General features: G+C 38.8%; 1 protein-coding gene across 2 annotated transcripts; it reads left to right on the top strand.

The window, feature by feature from the left end:
* The first annotated feature begins 70 nt into the window (after positions 1 to 70).
* brdt (bromodomain, testis-specific) lies at positions 71 to 22,171 on the top strand. 2 transcript variants are annotated; one of them, XM_084722505.1, is made up of 20 exons: positions 71 to 910; positions 5,183 to 5,467; positions 5,618 to 5,755; positions 5,936 to 6,074; positions 6,251 to 6,372; positions 8,492 to 8,842; positions 8,948 to 9,076; positions 10,144 to 10,341; positions 10,441 to 10,622; positions 10,747 to 11,039; positions 11,180 to 11,290; positions 11,383 to 11,508; positions 12,519 to 12,574; positions 12,678 to 12,858; positions 17,811 to 17,881; positions 19,716 to 19,773; positions 19,854 to 19,960; positions 20,949 to 21,142; positions 21,613 to 21,838; positions 21,935 to 22,171. In XM_084722505.1, exons 2-20 carry the CDS (start codon positions 5,276 to 5,278, stop codon positions 21,998 to 22,000), a joined length of 2,940 nt encoding a protein of 979 aa, XP_084578631.1. In that variant the 5' UTR covers positions 71 to 910; positions 5,183 to 5,275; the 3' UTR covers positions 22,001 to 22,171. The 2 variants fall into 2 exon arrangements, with proteins under 2 accessions (XP_084578631.1, XP_084578630.1); XM_084722504.1 differs by having other exon boundaries at positions 19,842 to 19,960.
* The last annotated feature ends 2,125 nt before the right edge of the window (positions 22,172 to 24,296 follow it).

The raw sequence follows: 24,296 nt of genomic DNA, 5'->3' as shown, positions 1-24,296 counted from the left end.
CTGAATTGTTCCGGATTTCTTCCAAATTTCCAATGCACAGGAAGTACATTTGTGTGTAGTTCGAGGTACCCTGGTAAAGTCCAAAGTCGTCCCCTCATTCTAATACTCAGAGCTCTCTCCATTTCTGACGCATTCAGACTGCAGTGATTTGTCGTGTTAGTCATATTAATTCTGTATTTTAACATTTCACGGCTTAAAAGTCCCGGAAAAAACATCTACTATACAAAACAGTGACCTTCAAAGCGAGAGAGATGTTACACAAGTCTTGTTATTACTGACAACGAGTAGTTTTCCACAACATACAAAGGAGGAACATAATCGTGGTATGTGGAACAAAAATTGTATATGTTCTTGCTTATAGAGGGGGTTTGGTTAAAAAAAAAAAATCCCACGGAGAAACAAAAAATTTCCACTTCTGTGTCAACACGTGAAAGCACCGCTCCGCCCACTTCCCAGTTTTCCGTTCCTGTCTATCCACGGTCACACATTACCCATCCTGTAGCAGTCAGAGAACCACTGCCTACCTCAGCGGGTACACACTGAAACGATTGACAATATTTACAGGAGGTCTGGTGACTTTGCACTGATCAGTCGGTATTCTTATCGATCCATAATACTCGAGGAACTTCAAGTTGCCATTTTGTTCGGAGCAACCCAACAAAAATCTTTATATAATGCCTTAAAACCCCAGGTAGCTTACGTTACACATTTGCAGGAGACATAATGATTGCATTTCTGCATGAAAGAAATTGTCTCGAGCGCCTTTCTTAAACTCGCACGTGTAGGTAGTGTCCTGACCAATCAGTTCTTGGGGCTCGTGCAGAGCAGAGGGGTATAAATCTGAGGCGGTTGCCGTAGAGACGTCTGCCACTGAAGAGTTGAACGGAAGATCCCGTGATTATCGTGTAAGGTAATGCTAGCCCGGTAATGATTACTATATGCCATGCTCACCAAACGTAAACTTATGTAAAGGTATCTGGTGTGTTTCTGCGAATGAGTGAATCCTTTGCGAAAGCTGACATTAAGTTGGCAAGATGGTCAAAACGTCAACGCAACCACATCTTGGCAGCTAACGTACCGTTAGCTAGACGTTAACGTTAGTTTGGCATACATGAAGTGATTCTTAGGTGAAAATGTACATGGTTAAGTGTGTCGGTCTTATTTCGGTAAATAAAACAAAATTGAATAAACGGCTAAAAAGTGAAAATGACTAGTTGCTGTACTGATTACCAGTTAGCTAGATAGCAAGCAGGCTACAGTGGGTCGTGTACAGAAGGGAGCCCTTAATTTGCCAAACTCTCGCGAGATGTGTACGCGTCCTTACTTTATGATACACATTGTACAAACTAAATATGTTTTAGAACGTGTCAATGCTGTGTATGTTTACAACAGAAATCACTCGGTTAGAATCAGGGAACCATAATTGTTGGGGTTCAAAATGATCACTCTCGCGATATGTTTCGCGGGTTTGAGGTTCTCTTCTAGACACGGCCTAAGTTAACGATAGCATTTTTCTGAGCGGCTTGTGTTAGCTATTGTGACTGCGTATGTTGTCATTGCGTCATTTACGTAATTCGTCGAACGAAATTAAAGCGGCAGAATTTTTCAAGCAAGGCTCTGACAACTAGTTTTATTTCCCTCTCCTTTACCATGCCAACGTCTTCTCAGCATTGTGGGAACTAGCCGTAGCTAACGTGAGTAGCTAGACTAGCCGGTGGGCGTGGTGGTGGCGGCGGCTTCACGTGTTGGCCTGAACACTGTCAACAATGCAGCATGCAGCCATGCTTTCTGTTCCAATCAGCACTTGACATTATAAAAGTTGTGGGATAAGGCTTAACCTGTGTCATGTGGGGTCTAAGATAATTCATCTAATCTCACAATATCGTGCATGGTTTAATGTTTGATAAACGTTTGGATTAGTATAATCAATTAGCTAAAAGTTTAGTTTTCACATTAAAAAAATAGTGATACACGAGTGAAACTCAAGGATGGGAAGTGATGGTTCACTTTCTTGACACGTAACATTGTGGGACAACCCAAATCCAACCAATCAAAAATTGTGTGTTTGCAATGATGACTAAGTTATTGCAAGGGTTTACTAGTAAATAAGCTGGATATGTTTTCAAAGACAGCCTCATGTAATTTGAACTGACATATCTCCTTTTTATTCCACAAGTTAAATTTTCAGAATTTTGGATTGGATGACCTGTTTGACTTCAAATATGCTGACTTTTCCAATTTGTTTGGTCATGTCTCCAATATCTGAGATGAAGCCAGTGAGCTGAATTCGCTGAAGCCTTCTAAATTACTATGGTATCACTGATGGGTTTTTTGTCTACTAATGGGTATTTTACATTGTCCAGATTCTGTTGAAGCCTGCCCATTTACTACAACACATTTTGAGAGATGACCTTGATCAGTCAGTGATGGTGTATTTTTAAAAGTACACCATCTTGGTATGAGTAAAATCATTGTTGTGTTAATTCTTTGACTGGAAGTGGAATCAGACACTGTATATTTACCAAGTTGCATTATGCAACTTTCAAATATTGGACAGTAAGAGTTTAATAGTGTAAAGATAATTATTTGCTCTTATTCTGGATAGCTGTGTTTGTCACAGACCACAAACAGCCCAATATATCCACTATGTCAATTACATTTTCAATTAACTGGTTAATAATTTAAAATATGCCATTTACAGTTGTTTATATTAGTGACCCATATTATATTAGCTTGCCTAACCAGTATTGGGGACTTGGATGTTTTTCTTACATCGATATATGAAATACTTAAAAGCAATGTTTCCATCTAAAAAGCAGAACAAGTAAACGCAATGGAAATTTTACTTGATAAATGACTTGGGCTAAACAACTGATTGTGAGAATAGTTCTACAGTACAAATACTTGTCAGTTAAATACTGAACAAATTGTTTCAACTGTAGAATGTCCAAAAAAGATTACTTGTTTTATTGGAATAGTGCATTCTGTATATAAGAAATAATTGTGAACATCAAATAGCATATGACCCCTGACATTGCAATTGAACTAATCACCAGATCATTGTTACAGCAAGACTTAGGATATTAAGGAGTTCATCATTTAGTTGCTGCTGAAGTGTCGGTCATATGCTACTTGAAATTCACTTTGCATCTCCGCGGACTCAGCAAAAGGACAAGCATATGATACGCTGGACTTCATTGGATTTATTCATGTATGAAAGTATTGTCTTAATTTGTCATCTTTTTAAAAATAAAATGGAAATAAGATACAGAACTTGCAATGTAAATTTATTTTGTGTTGGGTTTCAAAGTAATAGAATCGGTATGTGTAACAAAACATTTTCAATTTGCAGATAAAGAAAGACTTTTAAAAATGTGTCCAGAATGTTACTTCTGTCTTCACTACATTTTTTATAGCCACACTTTTTTTATCCTGCTTGGGTATTTGGAGCATTGAAGGTTTATAGATAAGCTAGTTGCTTTTTGAAAGGGATTATAAGAACAAACTCTCGGGGTATTTCATCGGTTTTAAAGCACTCAGTTGAACTACAAATCTCTTTCTAAAAGGCAGGAGTACATTTTTAGCATTACTTATTTTAAGTTCATTCCAAAACATGTTTTCTCTCACAGCTAGTTTTCTTAAACTTACACAAAACATCTTCAAAAGTTGATTGTGACCCTATATTACATGGATACCCAGTAAGATAAACCTGTACTTGAACTATTTTGACATTAGCAGAGACAGTATTATGACATGTCAACATGACATATGGCCTACCAAGTCACTGTTGACACTGCTTTAGTACTGAACTTTTTTGAAATATTGAAAATGTTTGTGTCAAGTTTTTTCAGAGCTAAAATGCTGATTTGAACAATGTCTATGAGACGCTGCAGGTGGCAGTATTATCCATGTTTTGCAGGGAAGATGCCTCTTGAGAATCCATTGCACTGTCAAGAATTTTGATATCCATTTGACTGACATTGTAAATATACTGTCAATGTTGATCTTTCTTTGGTATTACATATCAATTAAATGTACAGACATCCAGAGTTCTCAAAATAGTTTGTTCATATTACTTGAATTGGAAGACATTAAAGAAAAACTTTTTGGTACTGTTTATTTTACATTATCTTCAGCATTGCAGTGCCTTTCTGCCATAGAATCAAATATCTGTTAGAGTGAGTAATTAATAGTGACATTTTAATGTAATTGTTAGTAAGCAATATCTGTATCAAGCTTTATTCACACCTTGTCACCTGAAGAGATGAGATGGGTGCCAACATTTTTGATACTTCTTGGCACTATTTAATTTGTTATATAAACCTGCCATATTGTGGGCCTGTTAAAGGGCAATATAACACCGGATATGATGATGATCACATCCAACCTGCAGGCTTCTTGATCCTCAGTCTTGTCTTACCTTTATCTCTATATATTGTTTTATGAGAGATGGTTCTTGAAGTTGTACCTAATTTAAATCCTGACCGGCAAAATGATCTCAGTTTAATATAGTCGGCATAGTTTTACATTTAATGAAACAGATGGGATGGTAGCTATTTTAGGAATGTTTAGAATTTAGGATAGTTTAATTTCAAAGTGAAAACAACATTAAAGCAGTGACTTTCTTTACCATATCCCAATGAGGACTTCATATAACTATTAAATGATAAAGCAGATGTTATTCTATATTCTTATTATTGTCAGCAAATCCCACAAAAAGTTCAAAACCAACAGCTTTCTGACTTCACTGCTCTCTGGCACTCTCCCCAACCCCAACCCTGTTTTTTCCTATATATTTCCTAAAACTGCTGGGCACTGGTTTTTAGCCAACTTTTCTCAAACAGCAGTGCATTTGTTAGGAACTATTTTCTGCTGTGGACTGATACACATTTGATGCTACACAGACATTTGTCTAAAGCCTTTTGTGGCTTACCAGACTTTGCTTGAGGTTAGCATCTCAAGGCTACATTAGCTGCTACTGGCATAACCCATCCAAATGTCAGACTGAACTGTGAACAGTTGCATTGTGGATCCATGTTTTAGGATCGGCTGTAAGACATAAGGGCAGAATCTGTTTGAGCATTGCTGTACTATTAAGAAGATACTATGATTCAATCACGTTTGTTTCAAAATTTCATCCCCAATATACATTTTTACTGATGCTCTGGTAACTACTTTTCAGTCCTTGTTTAGGAAAACGTGTGATGAGCACCAGGTTGCAGCAAAGCCTGCTACAGACAGCCCCCCTCCCTCTTCATGATCTTTGGACAACACAATGTCTGATGTTAAAGTCTGTCCCACTGTGAGTGGAAATCCCCCACCGCCAGAAGTCATAAATCCCAAGAAGCCTGGACGTGTAACCAATCAGCTACAGTATCTGGAGAAGGTGGTGATCAAAGCTTTATGGAGGCATCAGTTTTCGTGGCCCTTTCACCAGCCAGTTGATGCAGTGGCACTGCGTCTCCCAGTAAGTGACAGAATTGGATTTAAGTCTAAAATGTGTTGTTGCTGAGATGCCATCATGAGTGTTTTTATTGTCAGTCAAACTGTACTATTTTGGTGTTAGAATATAAAGAAAGACTGCCGTATTCATGCCAGTGTCTTTGTTGTCTTTCAGGATTATTATACAATTATTACAAATCCTATGGATCTGAGCACTATTAAAAAGCGTCTACAGAACAAGTATTACTGGGAAGCACTTGAATGTATTAAGGACTTCAACACCATGTTCACCAACTGCTATTTGTACAATCGGGTAAGAGGCCACAGTTTACATTTGGAGCGCTGTATAACACACCAACTACATTAAAGTGTCTACACAGAAAAAATAGACATGTAGACAACCAGTTATGAGGACATTTTGTAATGCAAAAATAGGTTTGTGAGCTGACATGCTTTTATTATATACATGCCGGTATATGTTTTCTTTTCACAGCCTGGAGATGACATTGTTTTCATGGCACAGACCCTGGAGAAGTTTTTTTTGCAGAAACTGTCTCAAATGCCTAAGGAAGAGTGTGAAGTTACAGCAATCACTGAAAAGGAACCAGTGAAAGGGAAAAAGACAAATGCAGGTATTTTACACAACGGCAGTTTTAGCATTCATTTTGTTTGATTGTTGCAGGTGTATTTGATAATGACAATTAAATGCTCCAAATATGCATCAGTATTATCATGTCAGGACTTTGTAGTAACATCCTCTCTCAATTTTGATTCTTTTCATGTATTCACTTTACTTTATGTGACGCAGGTACAATAAAGCAGAGATCCCATGTGTCAGAAGTTGTTCTCCAGCAGACAGTGACAGTCATTCCTCCCGATGTGCCTCAATTCATGCCACCCATCCAGGTCTCTGCACAACTTGATGCAACTGTAAGTATATTATTGATTTGCAAGCAACTTGCACTGTATGTATATATATACAGACTTTGGCCTTTTTATGCCTGGCATTAACATGCGTCTTGGGGGATCTTATCACAAGTGGACAGCTTGAAGTACAGGTGTGAATGCACCCAAGGCGCTTTGAGATCCAATCACTCAGACCACATTCAGAGGTGGTCTGTCTTGCATATGGCTGCATTCTTTTAGCAGCATGGACACAAATGTGTCCTGGGCCATAGTGAAGGACTGCCGACTCCACTGACGTCAACAGATGTTCATGAACAGACAAGAGCAGGAAGGAGAGACTCTCTATGGTGCACTAATATTTTATAATGTAAAAGTGTGCCTCCTGCTTTAAGTATAGTTATGAAATCAGTGTGAGTGCATCATGGAGCTTCTGTCCTGCCTAGCTGCTGGCAACAGAGGTAAAAACACATGGCTCATGTAGGCTGATACAGTTTCATATGGCACTGAACTGAAAAAAGGAATGAATACTTTAATCTTTGCACTGAATGGCCTAATGGACAATCAACTTATAAAGTTGCCCCAGTGTTTTTTGCATTTACAAGGATTCAGTGACATTTGTTAGCATTAAACAACACATATATACAGATAATTAATTATATTAAGAATTGAATAGGGTGAAAATATAAGTGTACCCAAGAAATAATTCTGTAGTGCATTTTTTAATTTGAATTTGCATCAACAGCAAGATTGTGATGATAATACTTAATGTAAAAATTTCAGTGTCTGAGATATATTGTTCATCCACTGACTGAGTTTGAGCATGATGCATCACTGATGTAAAAACACAGTCCTTCCCCTGCTGGTGCCCTGTCCTGTCAGATTGGAGTGCGATCCACTCCTCAGGTGTAACAGCCCAATTGAGGATGTTGCAGGGCAAATCCCTCTGTGTGGACACAACAGTCTCTGGTTTCCTGTTGTTTGGCCAGCCAGAGTCTCATTTTGTGTGTTTAATTTTCTTGGACATTAGCCAGTAACAGCCTCCAGTCAGAGCTGCAGCACGGCTCGAATTTGCTCACTGCCTTTTCTGTTTTTTATGTCTATATGTTGAGAAAGTGAGATCTGATCACAGATGGTCACTCAAGAAGCCTCTTGAGACACATTCTAATGCTAGGTATGAATTGACGTACTTAGAGCTGTCAACAAGACACATGTTGATGCCAGGTGTAAACAGGCTCTTTATATAAGGAAATCAAAAAACTGAAAGCATGCAGAAAAGAGATGCTTGGCTTGTCATTTTGGTAAAAAAAGGATTTAAACTTGGTTTAATTTGTTTTGTCATAAAGGGTAAAATAAATGTTTTTACATTTGAGTCAGATGCACTTACTCATTCTGTGTTTGTATGTCCATGGACATGAAAATCAATTATTGTATTTGTACCACACTACAGTAAATGCTTTGTCATCTCAGACAGACATTTTACAAACTTGAATCGTTGCAGCCAAGCACTCATGTTTAAACACTTTGCAGATTCCACAGGCTGTGCTTGTGCTTTTGCTGAAATCCATTGCATGTCGGAAGTTGATAATTCTGAGCTGGTGTTCCCAACTTTAATCTGAATGTGTCCCGATGCATCTGCTTGGGAAAACATGGACACCCGCAGAAAACTGATGTTTGTGTGGCAAGTCTCAAGCTAAATAGTACACTTAAAAAGGGGCAGGAGGAGCAGGATAGTAACACATGCTCAGAGAGACCACAATCAAACACACATCAGCTGAATGGAAATGGGAATGGCAACTACAAAGTTGTTACAGCTTATTTTACAATGAACAACACACACTTCTTAGTGTTCACTGTTCTGCCATATTGATGTGACGTCAGGTGTGTTTATGTCAGTGAAGTCAGGCCAGATGGATCTTGCCCAAGTTTCAGACTTTGAATTCTGACTTTTATGACTGTTTCATTGCACTTTCCCATGTTGGAGGTCTTTTTTTTTTTTCAAGTTCAAGAATAATTGATTGCATTATTTAAACTGAACTTTTCAATGTCAAAATACAAAACCAGCTGTAAATTCTTTGTCCCACTGTTTTGTCTTTAACATAAGGTTATGTTGTGATTTACTGATGTCCTTTTTCTAAATATTCAGATCAAAAAAGGTTTTAAAAGGAAAGCCGACTCCACACCCTCCATCACCTCGGTGATCACCAGCAGTGATGCATCCCCTGTTGAGGATCATTCGGTACCTTGTACATTATTCTCCCGGAGAGGCAGTGGAAGACCCATAAAACCTCCTAAGAAAGACTTGCCTACCTCTGAAGGCAAGAAGGTCAGAATGTCTGAGCAGCTCAGGTACTGCAGTGATATCCTGAAGGAACTGCTCTCAAGGAGACACTATGCATATGCGTGGCCCTTTTACACCCCTGTTGATGCAGTTGCTTTGGGCTTGCACGACTACCATGACATCATCAAGCAGCCTATAGACCTGAGCACCATCAGGGTATGATGATGATGATGATGATGATGCTGGTTAATAGGAGTATATAACATTATTTTCAATTATTTCAAATCCGTCTTTCTGACATAGTGTTTTTTTTTTCTTCAGAAAAAAATGGATCAACGGGAGTATGCAAATGCAAAGGAATTTGCTGCTGATGTCCGATTGATGTTCTCCAACTGTTACAAATACAACCCACCTTCGCATGAGGTGGTCTACATGGCAAGAAAACTGCAGGTAAAGATTTTTGTTTTCAATTTCATCAAATCATGCTGGCAATAGTGAAGGTACCATATAGAGCCAAAATGCATTATGAATACCCTTATTTTAACCCTTAAGGAGTTTTCTCTGAAGAAGTTTGATGGTTGATTTTAAAGGGATAGTTTGGAAGCGGGGTTATATGAGGTACTCATCCATAGTCAGTGTATTACCTACACTTAATGGCAGTCGACACGCCCCTGTTTTGGAGAAGTAGCAGGAGTACTTGGGTAAGAAGCTAAGCAATGTACTGCCATGTCCAGGGTCAGAAGCAAAATGTGTTTTAGCCATTTTAAGTCCCATCAGTTTAAGAATATACTACATTTAGAATATTTCTAACCCTTTACCTTGCCGTCAGGCAGCCTTTCTGACAGAAAACTACCATTATATAAGTTGTTTTATCATTCTCTCTAAAGACACCTGACTCCTTTGCAAAAACAGAATTTTTACCTGGCAGGACACTGCAAGTCTGTAGCTGCCTTGTTAGTTTTTCTTTGTTATTTGTGTGACTTTGGTGTTTGAATGGGTGAGTTTGAATTTACTTAATTCTCACAATAACAGAAACAAACTAACCAAGACAGCTGTAGTCAAGCAACTCCCATGATCTGCCAGGTAAAATTACTGTTTGGCGCCAAAGCCTCCAGACTTTGGCATAGTGATACTTGTCATATATAACAGTGGTTTCCCTTTGGAAAAGGCTGTTAGACGACAAAATATAGTGGTGAAAATATTCAACATGTAGTGTACAGTTAAACAGATTTATTTGTTATTATTATTATGTATTTGGGGTGGCTAAATGCATTGGGATTTTAGGTTTCGTCAAACCAGCAAAAGCAAAAGACAGCCTGGCAGTGTTGAACTTGCTCTGTAGTGCACCTGGCTCTGAACAGAGAGGGTTACAACAAACAAAGGATCATAAATAGACTGGGCTTTATAAAATGAATTGTGCTAAATGTTCCATGTTCCTGTGCCACTTGTGTAGATTGGCCATCCCTAAGTTTTGTTTTCTATAATGCAGTAAAAAACATTAGTGTTTGTTTCAACAGGAGGTTTTTGAGGCCCGATATTTGAAGGTTCCCCCGGAGGCAGAGGGTTGTGCCATACCTCATCAGCAAGTTGACAAGGGAAAAGCAGACAGATTTGGAAGTCTGTCGACTTCAGCAAGTTCTGAAAGTGAGAGCTCCTCAGAAACAGAGAGTTCATCAGAGGAGATGGCCACGCAGCTGGCCAATCTAAAGGAGCGGGTTGGTATATACATGCCAGTAACCGTGCAATTGGCTTTTGAGAAGTTATTCACTTCAGTGCATTTTACCTAACTGTCTCATTAATGGCTGGCTTCTCAGTTGAAAGCCGTCAGTGATCAGCTGAAGAAACTTACCCAACAGCCTCAGATGAAACCAAAGAAGAAAGACAAGTTGAAAAAGGAAAAAAGAGCCAGAGAAAAGGATATTGCTAGACTCAAGCACAAATCCTCAAAATACAGATCTATGGTAGAGAAAATTGCCAACAGCAAGAACTCTGCTTTGTAAGTGAACCCCACTTGATCTTTTTATTATGGTTCATATTTTATACATGTTATACTTGACTTTATTCCAAAACATGTGCTACGGCTAACATGAGATGTTTTATTTATATATATATATGTCTAGGCATGGCAACAGACACAATATTCATGGGGTCTTACCTTTAAAACGTGAGGATGAGATCTCATCAATACCAGTGACCTACAAGGAGAAGAAGCAGCTGAAAATGGACATCAACAAACTGCCTGGTGACAAACTGGGCAAGTTGGTGAACATCATTCATGCCAGGGAGTCCTGTCTGCGAAACTCCAGTTTAGAGGAGATTGAGGTTGACTTTGAAATGCTCAAGCCTTCCACACTGAGAGCCCTGCAGAGGTTTGTAGCAGCATGTCTGAGCAAATGCAGCAACAATGGAAACAGTAAGTCCAGCTGAATCCTTCTTTGACCTGTCAGCAAATACAGCTATTTTTATTAAATTGAATTGAATAAACTTCTGTCCCTCTTGTAACTTTTCTCTTTGTAATGAAAATGAAGGGTTATCATCTCTTTCGTGCCACAGAAAAAAAGCTGAAGCCCACAGGAGGATTGCAGAACGGAAAACTGAAGGATGCTGGGAGATCTCAGGTTGTCAGTAAAGAGCAGCTGCTGATTAAGAAAAAAAAGCCCGTTGGTAAGAACTGGAATTGATTAAAAGTGCAACCATCACAGTTAAGCTTCCACATATGAGGCACTGAGTATAAAAAATCTACTTTTTGTTAACAGCTAAAGTTGTGGAATCTCCTGACCTCAGCTTCCCTTCATGCCTCAGTGATAGTAGCAGCAGCTCATCATGCAGTTCTGACAGCAGCAGTCATTCTAGCACTTCTGAGAGCAGTGACTCCGATACAGGTTGGATGCTCTTCCCTTAGGTCTTTGTCCTCACCTACCTTTGTTTTACCCCATTTCTCTTGGCTGCACAGTGAATATTAATTGTTTTATATTTTTGCACATTCCTCAAGTGTTTGCACTTCATGGGTTTCTTTTTTTCACACATACTTTTAATTATCTGTCTTCATGGAAGATGTGCACACATCTGTCCCAATGACACCTGAAGCCATTTTAGGAAAATATTTGATTGAGTGGTTGTTTTGTTATAGTGGACAGACATTTATGCCTGATATTCTGCATCAGTAACATGGATAAGTCAAGGAAATTGGATGAGTTAAGTCAGGAAGAGTAAAATCATATTGCACTCAAAAGCAGAGCTTTACTGTCCTGTGAGGTTGAAAGTTTGGTGTGCCTCTGACCTCCTTTGTTGGACCCTTAGCCACAACTAACAGTGGTACCACACAGTGTACATTCTGAGAACACTTCTACACTACAGCAAGGTGACAAGTCAACCCACTGGAGATCAACAAAAACAAGCTTTGTATCTATGATCAAAAGATATCCTCACATTTTTCACATTTCTTTTCAACTTCAACACTTTTTTAATAGTTTCTTCCCCAAGTATTGTTAACAGTTTGATAATTATTGGATGCAGGGGGTGTGAACTTTTACAGCTTCTGAAGGGAGGGCTTCCTAGAAAAAGTTTGTGAACTACTGGCTTAAGCTAGAATAATGCACCATAATTTATTTTTATATTTATATTAATGATCTGAATCTGAAAATTAACTAAAACTGTCAAGTAAATATAGTGAAGTAAAATGTCCAAATTCTAGATTCAATTTTTACATTATGAATTATTTTCACAATGTGTTCAGTATACGTTTATGAATTATCATGTTACCATAACCCACTACATTACTAAAGAGAAACATTGTGAAGTGTTTTATATGAACAATTTTAGAGAAAAGTCAGACGCCTGCCTCGGTAGACTGTGAAATACTAATGTGTATGTCTATATGTGTATGTTTCAGCACCAAAAACAAAGAAGCAGAAATCTCAAGATTCTTGCCAAAAGGTTAAGACAAAGGTAAATACATTTAATATTTGTTTACTGTATATTAATTAAGAGATCCATGGTAAGTTAGCCTTGCTGGTTGCAATGAAAAATAAGAATGTAATTTCTTCTCAAGCCAAAGGTGACTCCTGCTGTCTGTAGCAAGCCAGTATCCGAGACTAAAGACTTCACAAAAGCCTCAATCAAGACTTGCCAGACTCCTGTTGCGGTGCAGTCCTCGGTAACCGAGACCAAAGGCCCCCCAACAGACCGTAATGCAGACCAGACCTGTGATGAGCTGATTATATCCCCTCCAGGTACTGCTTCATTTGTCCTTTTGTCTCAACTGAGGGAATTGAGATTTCTTGAAAAATGCACATTATTTTGAATTGCCGTAGCCGTTTACAATATTTTTCTGTTTAAAATTCAGATTTTCATTAAAGCAGAACCTGCAGGTTGGAGCCCCCACTGAATCAATGTTTAGTGAAATGATGTAGAACTTGATGTTCAAAAAATACATATATACACACTGCAGTGAGTCCTGGAGCCATGAGAAAATTTTACTTCCATGTCTAAAAACAACAAACCGGAAAGACATGGATCGAGGCAGACAGACTGCATAATTAATATTTTAATAAATGTGAGCCAGTTTAGACTGACTGCTGGTTTAGACTCTGAAAGGGTTGAAAATGTATATTCATATGAACATAATGGACCACAAGCTCATGATCATGAGCCTACTAGGCATCAAAGAGACCAGGAGCAGAACAAGGTTAGGAGAAATTACAGTCACAGGAAAAGAAATTGACTTGTGGTGTGAGGAGAATCAGTTGAGAAGCAGGCAGGTAGGGCTGAACGATTTATCGTTTTCTGATCGAAATTGCGATTTCAGACAACACGATCATGTGATCGCCAAAGCTGCGGTTTTTTGCAGTGCTCCTGAGGGCTGTACTACGAAGCAAGCTCAACACAGCCAGGCTTTCTTTGTATGATCTGGATCGACAAAGCCTAAAACCGCAATCAGAGATAACAGGTATCACGACGGTGGTTATGAACTCACTGTGTTAATCCAGGCTTTCGTCTTCAGACTCTGTGCGCGCTCACATAAAAGGGGCGTTTGTTGCGTCATTTCACTCTTCTTCCGCATGAAGTGAAGCGATCGCGAGCCACTTACTGAAGTCAAAATGATGAAGTTGTTATAATTATGAGCTGTGGAAAGTATACTAAATACATTACGGCAAAAAACAACATTGTTGCTGCAAATAAAGCAGGAGAAGAAGAATGATGTCAGAAAATGACTGATGGACTAAATGCGGTCTTAATGGTGTCGTTTATTCTAACATGAAAACTGCACGTTAAACAATAAAACTCCATACAGCAGATTTAAACATGATAAAGTCTGTCTGACACTGTCCTATGATGACAGAGACGTGGAGATCACTGAAGTTTTTGGCTAAACGAACGTAAAATGAGTGTAACTGATTTAAGACTGTCTGTGATAAATGATGATAAATGTTCTAATCAGTGATCTGAGCTGCAATATCACCAAGACAAAAGAGATGACAGTAAAAAGTATTCAAAGTGTCTGTAGTTGCTTCATCATTATTTTACTGTGTGGATTATATACAATGTAAATTTAAAGTGTTAATATGATCTGGAGCAAACGGGAAAAATGACTCTGCATCACCAAACGGGGGTTACCATGACACCGCAATGCATACAGTTTGTACCGCTGTTTCATTTTTACATTATATGGATTCGTTCGGTGATATAACGAACATACAGCTAAGCAGCTTTTCATTTTTAATGTCTTCCCTCAGTTTAAAAGCTATATTGCTCATAAACAACCTTGTTAGGACAGTTATAAGTTAAAGAACGGCGTGTTTGTCTTCAGTATAGTCAGTAGTTTTTCTCTTAATGTTATTTCTCTTTGAAGCCCTCACAAATACCTAGTTTGAATAATTAATAATGATTGTAAATGTTACTATACATTGTGAATATTGCACTGAAGCTTGATTGGAAGAAAAAATCGTGAATCGAATTGAAATCGCAATATCTGCCAGAAAAATCGCAATTAGATCTTTTCCTAAAATCGTTCAGCCCTACAGGCAGGTGTCTTTGTGAGTGAACAGTGTTAGCTGACAGCTAATGCTGTGTTCAGCTCATGCTCATGATGGAGTATCAGCTTTTATCAGTCCTGCCTGACATCACCTTGCTTCCTATAAATCCACACAAGTGCCGCAGCAGTGAGAAAGAGAGAGTGACAAAGGGATGGAGACTGAGGGAGGGAGGGAGAGGCAGAGATGAACAACAGTTCCCTGATGAACTTTTTGTTTGTTAGGTTCTTGTGTCAGTGTCAGCTGGCAGTCAGACTGCTGTTGTTGTTACAGAGGCAGCAGTGAAGTCCCGCTTCTTCACCTGCATGAAATGCACCCAGGAGCGAGAGCCAGCGCCTGCTCTTCTCCTGTCAGGAAAACTGTGGACTCAATATCCTGACAGGCATGGGCTGTGCACCCGTGGCATACACAACGATTCGGCATGGTCAGAGGAAGTGAAATGGACTGTAAAACTAGCTAAAAATACCAACTCACTGAAAGACAACCGCTCAGACTCAATACCACCTACTTCTGCACATTGGTTAGAAGCAGACTCAGGCACAGCGACTACCTCTTCATATGTAATATTATTATAAAAATAAGTGTTTAGAAGAGCCTTGCTCAAACAGTGGATCATTCATGTGCATTTGTGTGTGCACGTGTGCATTAGTGTGATTGACAAAGCTGCATCTTATCAGAGCTAATCTCAAATACCTCTGACCGATCATCCTAATTTCTTTTGTGCACATTGGTAGCAGTGTGCTGAAGGACCTCTGTGACTCAGAATTTTTGAAAAAAAGATTTTTTTTTTAAATGTCTTACTGCTGGTGACAGCTGTGGCCAGAGGCATTACATTTTTACATCCTATTCTTGTGAATACAATATCTCAAAAGTTCCTTGAGGGAATTTCTTCAGAGTTGATACAAACATCCAGTTGGACTCAAGGATGAACTGATTAGATTTTAACTCAAAAATTCATATGTCAATTATGACAAAATGGAAATGAACTTTTTCTTCTACCAGCCAAAGTGGCTGGTGGATTTAATTTCTAGCAAGCCACTATTTTGTAAGAGTTTTGTATAACATTTCTCTTGCTTTAGAAAAAAACACATTTTCCCATAAATAGTATAAATTTAATATTATTTACCCTTTTTAATTCTCTCTCCATCACATCACAGACACACAAGCAGTCAAGCAGTGGTGCATTGTAATCTTTGACAGTCTGTTGTAAAGGGAGCTCTCAGGAGCATTTCTTATAAAGTTAACTAAATTTTTAAATAAATAAGGAAAATGGCTGCCCAGAGTTTTCTAATGTATAAATAAATAAAACTAGAAAAGCTCAAATTTCTGGCAGGAGAATGACTGATTTAAGTCATTGCTGTCACCTCTGAGTGAAATCTTTATGATGCTCAAGTGAAAACCTTAGAGACAATTTTAATGGACATTCACTCTCATGTCTTTCTTATCCCGCATGAAGGCTAAAACACACCACCAGCGGACACCGCACATCAAAACAGCCACCGTCATTATTTTCTATGGACAAGCCCCACACAGGTGGCAGCAGGCGTGTGCCCCCTGAAAAACAACTGTTTAGTGCTTCAGTACAATGTTGGCCGGACTATAGACGTTTATAGACATAAACTATGTTTCTTGCTTTTCATTGTAGTTTCAACTGTTCGTCCTGTACTCCAGCTCCACTCTCTGCCTGCAGTAGCCTGCACCCTGTTTCCTCTGGTAGTTCTTCTCTCTCTCTGCTCGCATGGCAGCTCAACCTGTGCTCGTCTCTGTCTCTAATGTATGTAGAAGAGTGGAGAGACTAGATCCTCTTTACATACACTTGCGCTGTCTTGAGTCAATTTGACCTGGCTCATCAGCTCAGTAGAGCGGGTACTTACATCTCAGCGCTGCCAACATGTATGTGTGTGTGTGTGTGTGTCTTTTAGCTGATACGGGCTTGTCTTTTATCAAGTAGCTGACACTGGACGTTTCACTTCCTATAGATATAAAGTTCCTCTATTGTTTTCTTATGTAAATGCTTTTATTGTGAAGCAGCAAACTCAGGAAGAGTTAGTTTTCATCAGCTGTAACTTAATGATGAAACCTTGATGCAGACCTTGATGAAACAGTCAAGTAAAGCGGACCCCTGAAAGTACACACAGCAACAGAAGAGAGAGAAGAAGAGAGGAACTAAACCTCAAACCACATATATTCATTTAGGAGCTACAAAGACATTTCTATAGACTTCTATACAGGAGTTCAGTCTGACAACACACACACTTGTTTGAGGGGACAGTTTGAGATGCTGAGATCAAGAAGTATCCTGAGCTCAGTGTCCTGAATTTGGGTGACGCGCTGCAGTGTGGCGCTGCCCATGCGTGTACATGAAGGCACATGATGCACCAGTGGTGTGTTTTAGCCTTTATCTTCGCATTCTTTCCTGTCTTTTTTTATTGCAGCTTCTTGAACAAATACCTCTCATTGAGATTCCTTAGTCCTCCTTCACTGCAGTACCATAACCTCTAATGAAACCTTGCTCTACCACTGCCTGTACACTTACACTTACTCTCCCTCTAATCATTTATGTACCTTGCAAAAATAATTTCATCGTACCTCTTTTTAAACTACCTGATATCTTTACTTCGTTTGATTTCTTCAGCCAGTGCATTCCAGAAAAAAAACATCCCACAAATTGATATGCACATGCTTTTAAAAGTGGTGCAAAAACAACATTGTTTCAAGTTTAATTTGACTCTCAAGTTATACCCCCGATTCTGTCCAAGAACATTTTTTGTATGTTGTTGGGAAGTAGGTTATTTCTTGCTTTATAAATGACTTGAGCAGTTTTAAAATCCACCAGACCCATCAATTTCAGTACATGTGACTTATAAAACAGGTTATAAGTGTGTTCCTGACATCCAGCATAGTAATATTATAGTAATAGCATAGCATTATAGCATAGTAATATTCTTATGGCTCTTTTGTGCAGTGTGCATAAGGGTTGGTTTTGTAGGTGTGGCCCCATACCTCAATACAATAATTTAATTTCCTCTGCCTTCATTTTATTTTACTGTAGACAAGCTCTCTGTATAGTTGACTAAACACAGTGTGGCTCCCTGACTCTTGCATAATTATGGCATGTTGATGATGAATATGTGTCATTTGCTGTTTGACAGATTTGTCTGCCCTTTTGTCCCCCATGGCATCTCCAGGAGTTTTGTTGGACTGGGCTGCCACCAGATTTGAGGTACTTCTGATGAAACAGCAACACTCCACTAACACTCTTGGCTTTGGCGTTTTAAATCTTGTGATACGTTTCAGATCTTTAAATGATCTGTTTATAATTAATTATAACTAGCCCTGATCTCTCACTCACCCACAAATTCTGGATATCACTGACAAACCCACCCGATCAGAGGCAAATCATGGTGCGTCCCTAGGAGTGAGGATTGTGATGTATGAACTGTTCAAAGACATAGCCCAGACTCTGCTAGAACTCACTGGTGACTTGCCAGTGCAGAGACAGATATCAAGCAGGTTTAATACCTGTTCATGTCAGGGGCAACTCGAGGAACCATACAGCAGCTCCTCCAGTGAGAGCAGACACAGTGCACAGGCTGAGAGCTGCAGACATGGGATAAAGAGGAGGAGGAGATGGTAAAGCCCAAATATAGAATTACTACAACATATTTATATCTGAAAATGAGCAAGAAGTCATTGTAAAGCTGCAGTGGCTATAAAGTAGTTAAAACAAGCTCCACCTCCAGCACTGCTGTGGAGACAGACAGGTCTGACTGTGCGAGACAACACATGCTGCACACTGATGCTTCATTATTAATAATCTAATGTCATCTCCCATTCCCTTTAAGAGAGCCAGGTGCACCTACCTCTGACTCTGCAAGTTACAGATGAGTTACAGATTTGTGCATAAATTGGCAGTGTCTCTCTCTCTTATGCACACACAGCTCCATTCTGTTTCACCTGCCTGCAATCAATCCACTGTTAATCAGAAGGTTAATTTTAATGGCCCATGGATTAACTGCAGTGCCCTAGAAACAGAGTGTACACATGTTGTGAATCTGCCTATAATGCACCTTTTAATTGCATTATCTGCACGACAGGCATCTGTAAACTACAACTTGCCTTTGCCTTAGACTTCTCTCTATTTCTATTTAAACTGACTCCATGAACATAAGCTCTGGAATATTTTCAGACGTCTTCTTTTTTCCTTGTAATTTCATGTTGATTTATTTATTCACTTGTGTAGCCCCTCCTCACCCTCCAAGCCACTGGGGCTTGTATCACAGACATTGATTATAGTCTGTCAAAACAGGTCCCCAATCTCTGCTCTCTCAGCTTTAAGAAGTGTTAACTTCATCTGTGGTTCTCATTTCGATCCCTTTCAGCCACATTAATGAACGAGTAGCATCTGTTTTTGTGTTTTTCCTTTTTCCTAAATCATTTTCTTGCCATTTCGCCACAAAATCTGTGGTCAATTTAAGCTACACTAACAATGAGACTGACTTTTGCATAGTTCTATTTTTTACAAAAATACAAAATGATACTCATACATTATCTTTTTTTCTATCATCTAACAATAACTATGTTGCTCAAAAAATGCTAATGAAAGCTGCACTGTGTGCTGTTTGGCATTGGACGTAAGGTGGAACCTGAGGTATTTGCAATCTGCAAGCTCACCACTAGATGCCACTAAATCCTACACACCTCAGACAGAGTTCAGGAAAGCAGTAACTCTGCACATATAAATTAAACAGTCAAATCAAAAGTGTTGTTCTTCATTTAACTGGTTCAAATTTGGTCCATCAGTTTACATTTTCAAATAGAATCATAATTGTAAGAAAAGCATTCAAGAATTGTAAAGGAAAAGACCCCAAAGCAACATGACCTATAGTAGCAGTTCTCTGTATTGTACCATATTATCCTCACAATATGATATTGGGGATATTTTTCTGTGTGGTATGTGATAATCATATTGCGCAGTGTTTTTAACTGCTGCCTGCATTGTTGTTAAGCATGAAGAACCTAAAGATTTTGATGTAAAACTAAATCTCACCTTTCAGCAGGGCCCAGTGCTGTCCCCTCTAAGAGACAGCCCACTGCAGGCCAAAGATGAGACCAGTAAGTCAAAACAAGACCCTTACTTTAACATCAGTTTTTTAAATTAAGCAGGACACTTATTTTTGAAGTGACTATGCCAGGTTTCAGATGCCCTGAGGATTTCCCTGACAGTCAGGTGACTAATGTGCCTTACACCAACACAACAAGCAAATCCACTGAGGAGGAAAATTCCCAAATTCCCAAGAAGGTAAGCTTTGTTTAGTTTAATTGTTACTCAAGAGTTAACAGGTATTTTTAAACCAGGGCTCTATTTTTTACACATTTTGGAGTCTAAACTTAAAAAAGCACCCAATAGATACAAAAAGTTTTGGAATCTGTTCAGTAGATTGTCTCAGCTGACAGCTGTGAAACAGGCTGCAGTGAACAATGTAATGCAATGTAATCCCTGTCAAAGTATGCCCTCTAAAAGTGCTTGTTTTTCCCACTGACCGGATCTGATGTTATTCTAAGTGCGTGACAGATCCAGACAGAGAAAGAGACCTTTTCAGGCAGCCCTTTCTTATGGAGAACTGAAGCTGTTGCAGTGTTCCCTTCAAAACCACCAAACAGGCAACAGTAATTTAACCCATAGAACATCTAATGTTTTAACGTGTGTTAAAACTAAAAGTTGCACAGTACCGCAGATGAACAGATCGAGTCAGCAGAAGCCAAGCAGTCCCTACGGTAAAGTTACCACGTGGTGAAATTACCACGTGGTAATTTCACCACGTCTGTCCAAGTCCGTCGGGATCCTGTCCATAATGTTGTCAGACATCTGAGCCTGTCAGTGGCCAAACAAGCACTTTTAGTGGACATATCTTTGACAGCTGCCTTTGCCCCCAAGTTTTATGCTTCCACCTGTTTTGCAGCTGCTGAACAAGAGTGATCTACTGGACGAATTCCAAAACCTATTATACCTATTTGTCATGTAGAGCCCAAAATTTGAACAATATGGCCCAATTTTAAAATTACTGGAAGTACCTTTTAAGATCTTACTGAATTGTTGAAGGATAATTTTGCAGATCAGGACACAGACACTGAGAACTAAGGTAAAGTTTAGTTATTTTTTAATTACATCCCTCTAGAGGCCAGAAATTAATGGTTGAAACTTCTAAATTTATTAGCCATCTCATCCCCCCAGATTTGAAACATATTATAGATTAACAATATTGTTTTTTGGGGGGTTTTTTTTCCAGGACATTGTTCTGAAGAATGCGGAGTCTTGGGCGAGACTGGCAAAGCAGTCAGTCACTCCAACAGCAATCAAGTCCTCAAAAGAAAGCTTCCAGCAGTTCCGTAAGGCAGCCATAGAAAAGGAAGAACGTGAAAAAGCTCTGAAGAAGAAACAGGTGGAAGGAAATAAGGACAGGGAGGCTCCTGAAAAGATCAGGTATTCAACACATGAGATTTTCCTCAAAATTCAGTGTCTTTATTTCATTTTCCAAACTGAAATTGCTGCATTTAAACTCTTAAATATGCTAAAACTACATTGTTAAACACAATTCAGTGTCAAGGTTTTTGAAAGAGAGTCTAATTCTAAGGAGTTTCCTCTGTAAAAGGTGATATTTGATTTAAAGAAACAGACATGAGTGTAAACTGCAACTTGACCAGTTGGCAGAGGCATACAACTGGAAGGCAGTAATTCTAGTTTAGGTGTCTAAAATTTGCTGCTGACCCTGTCCACAGCAGTACATTTCTTAGCTTTCTGCAGCGGTACTGGCTGTCTGCCATCTACTGTTAGTAATACACTGACTAAGGATAAGTACGTCACACAACCACACTTTAGAACATCCAAACTATCCATTTAAGTGTTTATTTAAAGAGAGTGACTTCCAATTAATAAAGACATTCTGTTTCTAGTTTACCAGGCCCAAGAAAAGCAGAAACAAATCCACAACTGACGAAAGAAGAAGCCGATTCACCAGAGAATATTTGCAGCGAGCCTACTGTAGACACTCCTAAAGAAGCTGAGCAGCATATACCAAAGTCCCCCACTGAAACACAGCTTCTAACCGCACAGTCCTCAGTGGATAGGGAAAGGGAGATGGCCCGCAAAAAGGAACAAGAACGTCGCAGACGAGAGGCTGTGAGTATCTTCGTGCATGTTTTAGTGTTATATTGCTTTTCTGGTATTGTTAAGTGACCTTTCACAACTGCTCTGTTGTTTATTTTTCTCTTACAGATGTCTGGTATTGACATGACTATGCAGCGGGACATCATGACTACATTTGAGCTTAACCTGGACTAAAAAGCTTTGTGCAAGACTTCTGTGTATTGTCTCAATAATTTGTGCTGTTCTTCTTTGGCACAGAAGACAAGTTGACATCAACCTTATGTATGTTCTTGAGATTTAAAAAGTTAAATGTTAATTGTGGAAAAAAAAATCAATAAACTATACAGGGGTCTGGCCCTTAATTTGTATTTGAAGTGGTTGGTAAATGTGTACACTGACGCAAACGATTGGGTGAAGCATGGACACAATTCAAATTTTGTGCATGTTTTTCTGTTGTTTTTTTCACATGCAACCATACACTGAAGTTAATATACCACCTTGTCTTGTTTGCTAAAATGTGCAGTGTTATTTTGTTTTAGTTATGCAATTTGTTGAACCACCATGTTTCTGTTTATCCTCACTCAAAAAAATGTTAAATGTAGACAAAACACATTTATATGTCTGTTACATGCACACATGACTTTATTTTTCTTTAGGAAATATTCTCGCACAGAAAATAGTTAACATTTTGAACAAAGGTTGGTAGGTCGGAGTTGCCAAAGATTCCAACATAAAATGGAATTGAATAATCTCAGTTCCTTACTTGAAAAATGCCATACATTGTTTACTGTACACGCACTGCACTTTGTTGTTCATACAGTTCTGCCTGTTCCAAAGTTGTTTTTGGAGATTATCAACATATTCTGTATGTTACAGTTTGTATATGCCAAAATAAATATTTTTTTCTGTTTTTTTTTTTTTTTTTACTCCAAATAATAAAGCTATTTTCACTAAGCAATCTGAATCACTTCATCTAGTTATAACGGCAGTGTGGTGCAGACCACAGTAACCCGATCAGATGCGGATCGTCCCCATCTAGGAAGTGTGCATGATCTAAGTAGAACTGTGAGTATGTTTATTTATACACACTGGACAATTTTTGCTATGTCCTTCTGTATTTAGAGTTTACCTTGTTTTTTCTGTTTTCTTCAAGGTCATCTATGAATTAAAAAGCTCAGGTGATCAGGACAGGACAGGAGCAGCAGGTGATATGAAACAGTGAGGTAGGCCCACTTTCTAGAATAATGAAAAGAAAGATGAATGGAGCTAAATGTTTGCAGCCATATGTTTTGTTACATCCATGCAGAGACTGAAAGAGCAGAGGAGTTTACTCAAGTAAAAGCGCTGTTACTTTAAAGGAATTGGATGTGTAGTGACAGTGAGCTGGGTAGTAAATATGTAGTGTATGCATAGTAATAATACACATTTTCTCCAAAGTAGATATTAAAGACACAATATATATTATTTGGAAATAATTGACTTTGGTGCCCTCCAGTGGTAGTGTCAAGACGGATACCATGGCACTTTTTTAAGGGATCATAAGTTGGAACGTGGCTTTATTGAGAGCAAATAAATCACTAATTTTTTGTAGATTGGTTATAAGCAAATAATAGGCACACATTTTGGTGTGCCAGGCTGTGAGAAATCCTTGTGGCCAGCCGTTATCCTTTGTATCTGGTATGGATGCCAACAGCTACACATGTTGGTAATGCATTAATAAGTCTTAATAGGGTTGCTCCAATATTTATTAAAAAGTGTTTAATTTATTTTCAAATTCAACATTATTTTTTTCAAAGGCTGTATTAGACGATGTCCTTGAACCACATGGAAATGGAAAGTGGAGTATCAGTCTTCCATGCCACAGAAAAATATTAACTGTGTCCAGTTTCCTAACTGGCATCCTAATTGTAGGCAGGGGTATCTCATGTTGTATCTCAAGTGGATTACTAGTGATCTGACCGTATAGCCAGTCAACAGTTGAAGTCTAATCTGCCTGGTTTATTGATCTTTTATCTGGGTGCGATTTGCTGAAGTCAGAATCTATGGCCCCGACCACTGGCATAAAAAAGAAAGATGTACGCCGTGTTTCCACTTCCTCCCACTGTACAAAATATCCTTGATAAGAGCTCTGCCATCTTGCACTGGTGACATCATTTGAAGCCAGAGTCTGCGTGGTAGTGAGGTCCAGCCCATACACCTGGCTGACTCAATCACAAGCAGAGCTCAGCTGTCAGTCATGCAGTGAATCCCACTTTTTATATAATCAAATAACTAATTAAAAATAAACTTAAGAGAAAAATGAACAATTGACCATACATCAGTGTGATAGGAACTAACTGAACACAGAGAAGACTTTATTTGTGTACTTTGAGGTTTTAGTTTGGCTCATGTCCTATGTACTAACATGGAGAGAGTGGGGTATATGACTTATACTGCAGCCATCCATGATGGAACGATCAAGATGATTTGGCATCACTTTTGAGGAGCTGGC

The sequence above is a fragment of the Lutjanus erythropterus genome, chromosome 7 (assembly GCF_056507025.1).
Source record: "Lutjanus erythropterus isolate fLutEry1 chromosome 7, fLutEry1.hap2, whole genome shotgun sequence".
In the NCBI taxonomy this organism is placed as follows: domain Eukaryota; kingdom Metazoa; phylum Chordata; class Actinopteri; order Lutjaniformes; family Lutjanidae; genus Lutjanus; species Lutjanus erythropterus.
The sequence above is the reverse complement of the archived record's forward strand: the minus strand, read 5'-3'. Positions and strand labels throughout refer to the sequence as shown.